Source organism: Phoca vitulina, unplaced genomic scaffold (genome assembly GCF_004348235.1).
Source record: "Phoca vitulina isolate PV1807 unplaced genomic scaffold, GSC_HSeal_1.0 scaffold2, whole genome shotgun sequence".
NCBI classification, from domain to species: Eukaryota; Metazoa; Chordata; class Mammalia; order Carnivora; family Phocidae; genus Phoca; species Phoca vitulina.
The window spans coordinates 44,499,967-44,514,012 of NW_022589705.1; the positions used below are offsets into that span (position 1 = coordinate 44,499,967).

Here is a 14,046-nt window from a genome sequence, read left to right on the forward strand (position 1 = left end):
GTATTTAGAATATGCAAGTCCACCAGAATTATGTGCATTTTTCTTGTGTTTAAAATACAAATGAATTATTTTAAAACAAAGTTTCAAGAGACACCAAAGGTTCACTGTTGTATTTTCTCCTTTCCTCAGATTGATCTCTTCAAGCACAGTAGGCCTTTGTCACTAAGCTCCAGTGCTCTCCTTCCAGGAAGGAGGAACTGCCCTTCAGCCCCTCTGACTTTGGCCCGTAAGGGAAAGTCCCTCGGAAGGACAAAGCCAAGTGAAAGTGGAAAGTCAGAACTCAGCTAGCCTAGTGACTATTCCTCCCTGCTATGGCACAGTCTAGATGAGGAGACTACAATTATTTCTATTCCCATTGTCACCTGAGACATTGTCCTTTTTGGAAAAGAACATATATGAGGGACAGGAACCTGCCTTCCTAAGGGAATAGAAAACTGTTCCTCACCCACATTATAAAAACAATAAAGCTTGAGGGGCGCTTGGTTGGCTCAGTCGGTTAAGCATCCAACTCTTGATTTTGGCTCAGGTCATGATCTCAGGGTCCTGGGATCTAGCCCCACATCAGGCTCTGAGCTCAGTGGGGAGTCTGCTTGAGATTCTCTCTCTCCCTCCACCTCTGCCTCTGCCTCTCCCCCATCCCCAGCCCACTTTTTCTCTTTCTCTCTCTAAAATAAATAAATAAATCTTTAAAAAAAAAAAAATAAAAACAATAAAGCTGAAAGGAAACAGCATTTATTAGACTTTCTGTATCTGTCTCCCCACTATACTGTGTTTCTTGAGAGGGGGGACCATGGCTTATTTATAGCTCCCACTGTTCTCAAACTCGTTTGCTCATTAATACTTTTTTATTAAATTGAATGGTACAGCAAGACAAATTTAATTACTGGTAACTTTTTAAAAAGGATAAGCACACAGATTGGCTAGAGAGCAGATCTCAGGATGGTCCAGAGGAAGACCTAGGAGAGAATGCTTAAACAGCTCTCTAAGCTAGATCTATTCTAGCCCCCACACAGGTCTGGATGAATCCTCTAAATATGGGTAGGTGAACATGCTGGAGGCTTTTATGGAAAGTTTAAAAAAGAAAAGAAGAAGAGAGTATAGTATTTTAACTTTGAGTAGTTTATGATAATCTAGGTCCCTAGGTCACAGGGATAGTAACTATCATTTTTCAGAAATACGTGAAAACCTTAAAAAAAAGTGACTGACGTGCTTGTGTGTAGTGTGTGTGTGTGTTTGAGAGACAGAGTCCCAAGTTGGAATTTCTCTGGGAAGTGGTCACAAACCTATATTTGTAATGTTTGCCAGCAACTTTCATGTTTTTATAAAGAACATATATATCATAGTGATGACCTGCTAGAGAAATCTGTCTTGATCATAACAAGACTGTGTGATTCTATCAAGTGCAAAATACTTATTGCTAGTTGAATGACACCACAAGTATGGCTGAAGAATTATGTTCAAAGGCCAATCTCCAAAGAAGGTTAAATGAATTTCCTAAGAAAGAGCACACTATATTCGTGGTTCCTGATCATGGGGCCAGAAGGAAATGGTTTCCTTTGCAGGAAAACACCAGAGGATTTAAGTAGTTTTACATAGACTTCAGGAAAGAAGTTTTCCTTCTATTTTTGCTTACGGTTGGAAGAAGGAAAGATTAAATGGTTGGAAGAGAAACACCATGAACCCACAAATAAATAGGGCTTTGATGGAATTAACAAAGGAGAGTCCCAAACAAGGGTGCTGGCTAAGCTGTGAGGGTGAGGATATAATTAGCTTAGAAGAGGTCAACAATAACATTCGGCTTTTAAAACTATGATCCAACCACCAGAGGCCCTGCAGTCCCAAATATCTAAGAACCAAAACAGCTTGAGGACACATGTCACCCAAACTGCCAGAGGCTTAGACTCTACCTTCAGTACCTAGACATTCTGCCTGGAAGAAGAGGGGAGGGGAAGATTTTATACTACTCTTTGAATCTAATTATCACTTTATGAGGTATCTTTTGAAATACATTCCTTATGTACTTTATAATTAGGTAAAATATGTTATGCTAATTACATAGTTAAAATGAAAAATTAGGAGTTGATATTAGATGCCTATCATTGTCAGATGTCAGCTGGAAATAAAGCCACACACAGATACACACATATTCAGACTGGACTAGTAGAATTATGTAAGGAAGCCTGTGCTAGGCACATTTAAATCCCAATGTTTAAGTTTTAGAGAGGTCATACATAAAAATATGTATTGTAAATAATGTGTAGCAAATATCTTTCTACATATTTGGAATGAGCATATCTGAAGGAAGCTTAGTTAAAATAATGGCAGATAGGCACAAAATATTTGGAAATCACAAGCAAACTAGAGAACTATTAAAAGGGCAGATATAAATAATTAGCCTGAACAATTGGGAATATCAAAACAAAATCACACATTCACCAAGGCTTAGAGAGAGAGCAGTCTCTCTCTCTTTCTCTCTCTCTTTCTCTCCCCCTATGATTGGGATTCAACCAGAGAGGTTTAGTCCAAAATTATAGAAACTACTTAAAATAAGCTCAAAGCTCTTAATTTGTTTTCTTATATTGTTTAAATCTAAAGCATTGTTTCAAATTAATTATCTCAAAAGAGTATAGAAATGGGTGTTAACAGTTTTATCAACAGTTTATTAACAGTTACTTATTCACGGTTACATCAGCACAACAGGTATGAGAATGGACTGTCCAGAGTGTGCGGTCATCCAAGCTAGAGAATTGCCAAGGATATAAAATATAGATGTAAGGGCTCCATCTAGTGGCAGCTCTTCCTAACTGCAGATATGCTCCTAAAAAGTACGTGGCTCTAACTATAGATGAGGATAATATATATCTGATTTAAGCCCAGCAATTTAAATGGAGGATCTTATTGGGATGAAACACATGTTTTGTTGCTTTATCAGGGTGGTTACTGAGTTAAGTGGCAGCCTCTTCTCTGGAGGAAATTAAAAATAGCATTAATTCTTTCCGGGAGGTAGACAAATGAACCAGATCTTCTCAAGGTCCTTTTCTATCTTATGATAGAGCAATAATTTTCCTCATTTCCCCCCAGAATTTCCCTATGGCTATCTTGTTTGATATTAGCCTTGTTTCAGAAAACTGCCCTGTTATTATTTTTTTTTTAGTGAGATAACTTTTGGTGATTTTCCTTATACTGTGAAGTTGCGTGTCTAAAAAATTATCCACTATATTATGAAAGTAGTTTCTGGAAATAAATAGCAATGAAATGAAATATAATGCTACTATATGTCTTATTTTTCATTTTGAATTCTTTCTACTTCTAGAAGAGTGGGAGTGAGGCCAGGAGCCAAGGAGAGCTGAAAGATCACTCTTCCAGCCAGGAGAGAGGAAGGGAGTTCTGGGGCTGTCTGAAGGAGGGGTGTGGTCACCAACACATTGGAGGGTGTGTCTAAGTCTGAGTCTGATTTCTGTCATCCAATTTCTCTCTGTTCTTCTCTGTCAGTCTTTTATCTCCCTTCTTTTCCCTTTTTCGTTCTTCTCTAATAACTTACTGATTTCTCTCCTCCATCCAGCCCTCAAGTCTGCTCTCACTCTTATTATTCTAAAATACTCTTACTTAAAATAAAGTACTCTTACTATTCTGAAATATTCTTACTACTCTAAAATGTTACTCTCTCAACTAATAATTTACTTTTCATTTTTCACTTCAATTTGTTCAAGCAGACATTGGTGTCCTCTTCCTCTGTAAATATATAAACACTGGGCTATAAGACCCAAGTGTAGACCTCTGGAGAGTTTGAGGCACCATACTCTTAAAGAAAATGATGATGAAAGTTTCCTTCAATGTATACTTTTGGCTCGTAGAATTTAAAAAATCCTGAAAAGAAGCCATCATCAGCCAACTAGCAAGTTCTCTTCATGTAAGGAGACAGCAAATTCCCCTCATACAAAGAAATGAAAAGACAGAGGCAGATGGAGTAATAAATATTATTTGTATAAGCAAAAAAGTAGATGAGAAATGGATTTAACTTTGGCAATATTTCACTAAATTCTGTAGTCAATGTGCTTTGCAACTCAAATAGAAAAATATGGGAAATATTTCTGAGAGAAAGCTAAGGAAGAAATGCTTTACTTTGCAAGGAAATCAAGATCCTATGAGATAATAAAGGAACTGTGGTTAGGAGTGTACCAACCCAGGGCTTTCCCCTCTTAGACACTGTTTTTCTTTTCAGGGGCTAGATTCTACTCTTTATCCCCCCTATAATGGAAGTATCTAATGAAGTTATTGCTAATGGCAGTATAAATAGCTTTCTCTCTACTTTGATATCAACAGACCAGATTCTGACCTCTATAAAAGTTTGGCAGGGGGCATGTGGTTTTATCAAGTAACCCAGATTTTCTGTGATCTGTCTAGTCATCATGTTAATACTATAGCTTCTGCAGCTTTTCTTGATAAATTTGGCTGGAGTATATGACATTTTCACTTTAGGGATACTGGTGGTAGAATCTGTCCATGAAAAGATGCCAAAATGCAATGTGTAAACATTGTCAGACTGAGCTATCGCTAAAGGCCTGTGGACAGACTCTTTTTTATTCTAGAACAGGCAGCATGAAGCAGAAGTTTCATTAAATTTTAGAGCTAAAATAGGGTGGGGACTCCCTCTTCCCAACTACCTTTCCCTAACCCCATTCCCAACCCAACTCTCTTAACCATTCCTCATGCCTTCCAATTTTAAAAATAGCTTGCATAAAGTAATCTACCAAGTCACAATATACATGTAGAAGAGCCTTAAAAGGGGTCTAAAACTAGATCCAACTATGCACTTTTGTCTTCTCAGTTCACAGACTCACATCACCTCTCTAGGCCTTGGGCCTCCGATAAAATGAGGGAACTGGGTTTGATCATCTCTATGATGCCTTTAAGGCCAAAACCATGGCTCTGTACGTTCAAAATCATGCATTCATTTCTCTGAAATATTTCTGGAATCTATATGCATGACTTCTTCCAAGATGAGAAATAAAACCCAAACAAATCAAAAGGATAGATGTTATGTATTCCAATTCAATGAACAAAAGCCACTTCTTAAACTTTTTGGATAGTGTTAAGGTCCTTAGAACATAAAAGAGAAATTAAACAACTGCTGACGCACAGCAGAGGAACCTCAAAGGTCTTAGAAGAAATACTGAGGAGGGAAGGAGAATTAGATTAAAAGGGAGAATTAAAAAAAAGAAAAGAAAAGAAAAAACAGGCATGGTAAATGAACCGAGAAAGTGAGAAGTCTATGGTTTAAGATTGTGCAAACTGGACACCAACTTCCCGTTTGATTCAATATTTATTGTGTTTATGTGCCAGGCCTGTCATCCATTAACTCATTGTACAAATATTTATTGAGCACCTACTACGACAGGCACTAATGATACACGGTGAGCAGAACCAGATGTGCCCTCTGGAAGCTCTTCTGTCTAGAATGCCTCGTGTACAGTTTAGAGGAGAGAAAGCACAAATTACCAAATAGCTATGACCTTAGGTGGAATGTGGTAAGTACTATAAAAAATACCAAACATTAATATGACTCTATTATCATAAGAGAAATTTCTTCCAGTTAAGATTAAGGAGAAGTTTTATGGTGGTGGTGATGCTTGAGCTGGACTCTGAAGGCTGCATCTAATTTTGATAATTTAGAAAGGGAATGGGGAGAGGAAGACATTACAGTGGAGGGACCAGTGTGGGTAAAAGCTGAGGTTGAAAAACTCAGGGAAAGTTAAGGATTTCTAGGTGTCGAAAACACTGATTATGTACAAATAGGATGAAGAAAAAATAAGCAATTCCCAGATTCAGAGGAATCAAGTTTTCCTTGGAAGAATAAAGAGATGTCTATGATATGTAAATATGTATGCTCCAACCTCATGCAAACAGTATATACATGGGATGGGATGAACAGCATGCAGTGAAAACGTCCTTCACCCCACTGAAGGAAGTGAAGTAAATAAACAGGAAATGCAGCGGGCTGAATGAATATTCAGCTCATTGCATTTCTGAGTGCCTCATTCTAATACTGGATCTTGAGGACTCCCATGCTCCCTGATAGTCTATAAGAGACCGTATAGTCTATAGAGACCGATAGTCTATGAGAGACCATCGTGGTCGTAGGAGCAACCCTTTGGAGACGCAACACAGAAGAACTTCTTCAGTTCAACAGCCCATGCCTTTTAAAGTACTGACTTCCATCTCTTTCCCCCAACGTGTCAGGGGCATATAGACACAGTGCCGGGCCAGGTGGAAGCACCATTTTTCATTATATTCTCTCTCTTCTTTAGAACAAACCAACTGGCAAAAATCTCTTCCACAGATTCAAGGGACTGTGGTTGCTACTTATCTTGTCCAGGAAGTCTCTACTCTTGCCACTTCTAGTCTAACAAATATTGCCCTACATCTTGGTAAACGTTGATAATGACTTTCCAAAGGCCGTAAGACCCAGTAGGGAGAACTTCTATAGCTCCCATTGGAAAGCCACCAGACCCAGAAGAGATTTGTCTAGATAAAGATGCTACTTCCTTTTGCAATACGTGGGCTGAGGGCAGGGACAAAGGGACTCACCATATTGCCTTGTACTGTCTTTTTTTCTGGAAGCTCTCTCATCTTCCCACTTGCTTGTGAGACTCTGTACGGAGGAGACCATGTTATATCCCTTGCAGAGCCTGGTCTATAGTTGATGCTCAACAAATATTTATATTTATAGACATTGCACTTACTGTTTTCATTATGTTCTTCAATAAAATGCCCCCAAATGTTTTGAATTTTGAATGACGTACCTTAATCATCTGAGATTCAGCTATAGGAATTGTTTTCCTGTGGAGTGAATATGGAATTTTCTGATGAAAATTAAAGTCTCTGTACTAGGATATTTTACTCCAGGTACAGAGAGACCCGACTGTAGGCTGCTTACTCATGGTATTTTAAAGACGGAAAAACAAAGAAACAAAGAAACAAAACAAACACCTGGCACAAATAATACAATTGTGTAACAGTGATAGTTTTAAGAAAAATATATATATACTTTTCAAACTAGAGAAAGATTGGATGATTTATTTAACTTTTTCTCAACACTCATTCCCACACACATTGAAAATTATGCTAGGTTTGAAAATAATATTTGTGAAAGTTTGACTCATGGCTTTTTCTTCGGGTCAGTCCTACACTGGTTCCAACACCAGACTAAGAAGAGTCACAGGATTTCAGTGCTTTCTACATAAACACTGCCTGGATTTCATAATCTTCCACTCTTTGAGGTGCTGCTATTAACAAAATTAGGCCAAAAAAAGGTGTTTTGGAGCATAATCTGGGGAGATATCAGGACAGCTGCAGAGATATCCTGCTCTTTGGTGCCTGTCTTACATCCAGACCCATTTCTTATCTTGCTTCATGCTCAGTGGGATGTTACCAAGTATGAGCTGACTGCCCTACAGCAAAATCCAACTAGGGAAACACTAGCAGATGGAGTAATGCTTCTAAACCTTCTAAGGCTGGAACCAGTGAATTATTTCCCTCCCCTCAGTTTTCCTCTCTTTATTTCCCCCAAAACTGCTCTCAGGGAAGATTATGATAATCACATAGTTAAGAGTCCAGGGGAATTCAATATTCCTAGATTTTCATCTATTCTTTTTAATCAAAAGTTGAGTGTACTTTTCATCAGAAATCTCTGAATTCTCCAAAGTAGAAGTCATGCAATTTATACCCTCACAGGAGAGTGTTTCCAAACCATTCTCTTGTAGTTAGTGTCAAAGGTGAGGAAGATTGGAACCTGTCCCGGTAACAATCAGCTAACAGGCTTGGAGAGAGTCGCCAATATGGCAAAATTCAACATCTTAAAAACAGAAGTGGAACCATGGTTCTATTAAGGCATTGCCGCCCTCACCCTTGCACACAAGTTTGGTTTGTTGTTGTCAGAGACATAAGTGCCCCACTTTTGCACCTGGGTTAATGCTACTACTCCAAGTTCCTTGGTCACCTAAGGAAGTTCTTCCCAAACCAGAAGTTGGAACCATCCGTAGATATTCAAGGGTCTCCAATGAGAACTCTAAGGGGGGCCCCCAAAAGTTCAGAATATAGCTACACAACTTGACTTCATCTGCTTTGAGTTTTGTACAGTGGGGTGTTCAGAAAATACATTCTCTGAAGAGTTTAGATCAAATGAAGCTGAAGGGATGCACAGGAGAGCTGACACCCAGGATCTCCTATAATAGTAACCCATGTGCTTTCTAGAGTGCATGTCTGTTTTTCCCCAGCCCACATACTATTTTCTTGCTATCATGTATACCTGGGCAACGGTCTTACTGAGCAATGGGGCAATATTCTGGGCCAAGGCAGGATGCTTTTCTTAATGGAAAGTAGTTGTATTGCTAAGGACACAAGTCCATGCAGGTGATCTCAAATCTGGAGATTTCCCCCCCGACCCCTATTCCCAGATGATCAGGTCACTACAACCATAAGACAGGGCACATCACCAACCCAGTGTTTGAACATTTTATTGAGCCTCAGAAAGATTTAGTATTTCTGTGAGAGGAACTTTCCTGGGAACTCGACCCTGCTTTTCTCGATACTAGATAAAGGACCCATCTTCTTAACTTACTGAAGTCCACTATTTGCATAACTTTTTACTGACCCAGTGTTTTAATAAACCCGCTGTTTGGTCAGTATATCAAGAATCAGTCAAACATATTGTCTGATTGAATTTACCAAAGACTTAGAGCAGTAGTCCGGTACCAGCATGCCTATTTATCTGGGTACATTGTATTGTTGCCTCTTGATAACAGCAGATCCATCAGAATAGACATTCTTGATCTGGGTGCCAATGAGGGGGCAGAGAATGACCGAGGGCAGTATTACAAGCCAATGAAAAGACAAGTTGACAAACATACTATGTTTTCCAAATATTTAAATTTTCATGGGAATATTTGATTTGATGATTTACAGTAAAATGTTTTCCTACTCCCTTCATCTAATCATTCTGGCAAATTCAAATACTTTCCACTTAATATTTGAATGTGTAAATCTAATTTCTTCATTTTCCTCTGTCTGGGTATACTATCTCTTTAGTTCACCCGCTGAAAGATATCTCAGTCCTACTTTTTAAATAAGCAATTATATTAGTAATATGTGTGCTGTCATCTTCAAGATTAAAAACAAATTAATGCTGATTTGTCATCCTCTCTTTAAAACTGCTTTTCATCTTGAAAGTGATAATCCAATGTAAGACCTAGAAACAACTGGGATTGTTTGATGTTTATGCAACTAACAGTTTTAATTAACTGGGACACATGTATTTTATAGGTTTCAATGAGCAATAAATTAGCATGATGTAAATATAAGTATGTTACACTGACTTTGAATATTCCTTGTCAAAAGTATACCTATATTTTGAAATTACTATGTTTGTTAAGGTGACTTCTATTGTCTGGAAACCAGGAATTATCATAAGAGAGCTTTTGTGGGCAATGTATTTTAAGCCATGTCAGTAGTTTTAAAAATTGTCCATTAATGTCATTTGGCTTTGCAAAATCTGCAAGAATTCTACCAATACTTTTCAGTGCTTGTTCTTTCCACCCTGATCTTTCCCATTCCCCTTCATTGTGTCTTACTAATCCACCAGATCGAGGCAACTTCCTCAGTAGGAAGATCTCAATAAAAATCAAAGACCAAGAGGCAAGTCTATTGGAATCATGAATTCCACTCCTTTGTTGTCGTCGATTTTCTTTTTTAAAAAGGCACACCTTTAACTTTTTTTTTTTTTTTTTTGTGGGGAGGGGTGGTTAACATAAACCAGATTCTAATTTTAGGGAGCAAAACCAGTTACTCCAGAAGTCAATACTGGGAAATTAATGTATTTTTGGTTTAGATCACCTATGGAATAAATTAAATTTTTTTTAACCTGTCAAGTAATTAGTGATTTTTTTCAATCAATCTAAAAAAAAAATGCCTCTTTTCATTATTACCTGCCTTTTCTCAGTAGGCAGCACGGCAGTACAATTGACAACGAGGTGCTTTGAAACATCAGATTTCTTTTCCAGTGGGTCAGGAACGCTTTTTCTTTTCCTCATTTCCTGTAGTGCAGGAAGGATGAGAGCCCGGGCCAGGACACTGTTGTCACATCAGGAGTGGAAGAGGTGTTTACTATGATCCTTTTAGCTTTGTGCCTCAGAAGCATCTCCTGAAGCCCTGGGTCTGATGTGGAAACCTGACATAAGAAAAGAGACTTGGGTGGTCCTCTATCTGGCTCTTCTTCCACCTCTCCCATAAGAGATTAAACAAAACTGATGGGATGAGTTGAGATGCTTCATTGCCAACCAAACTACACCTGGGAGTTTGTTTTTCCTTTAAGTGATCTTGTGAGGCCGGTGGGGGCCTCCATCTTGATTAATGATGATCATCCTATAATAGCAGCCGGAAATGGTGGTACCATGGTTTGGTGTGAGTTTTTGACAAAGAAAATTAGGCTCTTGAAAGACATTTCTCATCAGAAACTGTCGATATATTAAAATGCATTTAAAAGTTACTTCTGGGAAACATATTAAATAGGCCAATCATTTAATCATTTGCTAAATGTCAAACCCTATAAAATCATGGTATAATGTCACCCTGACATAAAGCAACATCAAAATTAGTGCATCATCTATAAAGTGAAGTATCATTTGCCTTCAAGTGACAAATTCTATTGCCAAAAAATACCACTGTACTTCTAATAAGTGACACTCATTTTAATAGACCCTACAAAAATACAGTATTTTCAATGTCCCCATAAAACAGTTAACTTACAAATATTACTCTCAGAGCTTTGGTGACATCCATATATGATACTATTGTGAAAATCCTAATAGAATACTTGAAATGCTAGCATGTAAACTAAATCCACTATATATATATATATATATATAAAGAGCTATGTGGAAATATGAGAGAGCATGCATACAACCAACTCTGGGAAATTATTCTGGAATTTCAAATTAATATTCTAATCAAATTAATGACTAATATATAAAAGAAGTATTTTTAAAGGATTATAAAATGAATTTTGATCATTTATAGAGGAAAACAATTCTAATGTAAAAATAATGAATTCTCTATTAACTATGCTTGTCTTTCAGTAAGACAGAACCCATAATTTTATACTTTGAAACATTTTTGGAAAAAAAGTATTTTCTCTATTTTTGCCCTCCTAAACAGGCACTGAAATTAACAATACAGGTAGACCACAGCTCTGAGAAATTATATTTGAAGTTTCATATTTGAATACCAAAGTTTTTTAATCATCCACCATAACTTTCTAACAACGGTCTTTCTTAATGATAAATTTTATCAATCTCCAAAACTCATTTTAAATTACTTAAAAGTAGCAAATTAGATAAAGCAACACACAAATAAATTCCACATTTACAAGTAAAGAAATCACAGGGGCTACAGTTTATAATCAACATAAACTTGAAAGAAATAAAGCAATACCTTTCCTGCCACCCATCATTCACTGCTTAAATTTGTGGTGAAAAAGATTTATCTATAATGACCTTTTGTCTGTTTCTTAACTTTGTGTGTATTGTAATTAGCTAAAGGCGTTGAACAAATTAGTTTGTCCTATTTTTAGTCCGGTCCCAGAGATAAATGGCTAATTTATGAAATATTTCACTCTGTGTTATGAGAATTTAGCAAATGAATATGGAACCAAATATAAACACTTTATACCATATGTACAGTTACTTTCATAAGGCATTATCATGTAATTTTTTATTGAAAAAGATTCAATATAGTAAAGTCTTATTTTAAGATATAGTTTCTTTCTCAATCCGAGATGTTTAGTTTATGAAAATATTGTTTTTCTCTATATTCTTTTTGTATATATGCCAACATATACCTGTGCTAGAAATATTTTATGGGAATTACAATTCTTTATATTTGTATTTTCTATATAAAGGCATATACAACTTTGAGGCAGTGTTTTTGATGGAGAGCAGAATTTGTAAAGAGCTTGTATGTGCTTCCGTGCTCCGAAATTATATGAAATCCACTTCGAGAAGAAACTTATTTGATTAAAAAAAACAAAACAAAAACAAAAACAAAACTGCACCAATGCACAGCCAGAGGCTGACAATTAAAACTAATACATAACCACATGAACATCATATTTATATAGTTAACATTTTTAAGGATGATCAGTGCTAACATATAGTATTATACATTTGGCACTAATGTTTGCCATTGGTCCAGCAATTGGCAAAATTTGTTTCTATGTATAAATTTATTTTTGAACATTAGGTCTGGCTAAGATGTATCTTCACTATTTATAAAAAATATTTAGACAGTAAGCTCACGTTGAATAACTAGGTCTACTGTGTTCTGGAAACTCTTCAGTAGTAATACAGCTTTTTCATGTTCCATATGTACAAAACTATGTCCATTTGCCTGTAAACACACAAATAAAACAGGGCAATCAATGCAAGATATTGTTTGTCACCTCACCATTGTTTCTAATTGTAAGATTCAAGGGAATATTGGGCAACCAAAAGCTATCAGTTTTTAAAATTCACAATAAAATTCTAACTATGGAAACAACTGATTAATTTCACCCAGCTTTGATTCAATTTATTAATTCAACAAATATTTAACAAGCATCTAGTATTTCCTATCTAAGACTGTCCTAGCCACTGTGCTGATCATAGAGATAACCTGGTGAATAACAGATAGATACATTTGAAATATGGTAGTTGTTCTGTGGTTGTTCTTTTGATTTGTTTTGTTTTTGCAGGTACTTAGTTGAGATGTTTTGGAAGTGTCCACAGGACCATTGCCTTCTTGCTATATAATTACTGATAGCTTAATCCCATCATCAAGGTCAAATATTTCACTCATGACACACATGATTGCACACTTATAGTCTTATTAGATCTTATTTTGACTCACTGAAAAGTTCTTAGTTTATACATTTTTTGTTTTTTTACGTTCTTTTTTTTAAAAAAAAGATTTTATTTATTTATTTGGGAGACAGAGGGAGAGAGGGGGAGAGAGAAAAAGCATGAGCAAGGGGAGGGGCAGAGGGAGAAGCAAGCTCCCCGCCGAGCAGGGAGCCTGATGCAGGACTTGATCCCAGGACCCTGGCATCATGACCTGAGCCAAAGGCAGATGCTTAACCGACTGAGCCACCCAGGCGCCCCTACATTTTTATATTAAAGAGATCATTTTTACTTCCCCCATTGCTAAATGCAAGTATATTCATTATTTATACCAGTGGTTCTCAATGGCATCCAATATACCTAAGAGATCCACCCCTCAGAGGTAAAGCACACTGACATTAGTAACAGTGAAAATGTCTGCCATCTTCTACTTAAGAATCATCAGTCTATGTATTCAAAATCCATTTTAAACATAATTAGCCTAAGATTACAATTTTGGGATTCAACTGGTTATTGTTTGACATTTCACACGCTTCTCTGTTGTGAGTGCTCTTTTTTTGTACATTAAATTACAGATTCTCTTGATTGGAATGATTTTTACTATTAATATATAAAGAAGTGGATCCCATAAAACTTCACTGTCATTAAGGCCCAAATAAAATGCAACCTTACTGAGACTTGGTAGGAATAATTCTTGGAAATTTAACGACTAACAGTTATGTAACTATTTTCCTCACATCTGGGACTCAGTTGATTTGGAAGAGTCAGTCAAATTGACTACTTGGCAAAGTACAGATAATAGAGCTGGTTAATTGATTGACGTTTTCAGTTTTCAATTGACTGATACTAATTTTGGGAACCCATTGCCTTTGTTGTTTTACTTTCTTAATGCTTTCTTAAAATATGGTTAATATTTCAACTAACCACTCAATATCTCACTGTCTTTGGCTTTTAAAATTTAAAACAGCAGATTGCAGTACTGTATAGTCTTTATAACTTAGATGAAAGTCATCCGACACATATTTTATCACTATATTTTATCATTAATTGGTTGGTTAATGATATGATAAAAAAAAAGAAGGTCCTAAAATATTGCACTTCTTAAACCACAGTACAT

At 36.6% G+C, this 14,046-nt stretch overlaps 1 protein-coding gene across 10 annotated transcripts in view; it reads right to left on the reverse strand.

Moving 5' to 3' along the window:
- Positions 1–9,738: 9,738 nt before the first annotated feature.
- Positions 9,739–14,046, reverse strand: part of LRRC7 (leucine rich repeat containing 7) — a 533,169-nt gene continuing 528,861 nt past the window's right edge. For 8 of the 10 annotated variants that reach the window (XM_032426318.1, XM_032426311.1, XM_032426345.1 and 5 more), the window contains 2 exons: positions 12,351–12,441; positions 9,739–10,225 (listed from right to left, as the gene is read on the reverse strand). In XM_032426318.1, the coding sequence (XP_032282209.1) occupies positions 10,173–10,225; positions 12,351–12,441 (144 nt within the window). In that variant the 3' untranslated portion in view covers positions 9,739–10,172. Of the gene's footprint in view, positions 12,442–14,046 lie in introns of all 10 variants that reach the window. The other 2 variants (XM_032426390.1, XM_032426355.1) reach the window with 2 other exon arrangements.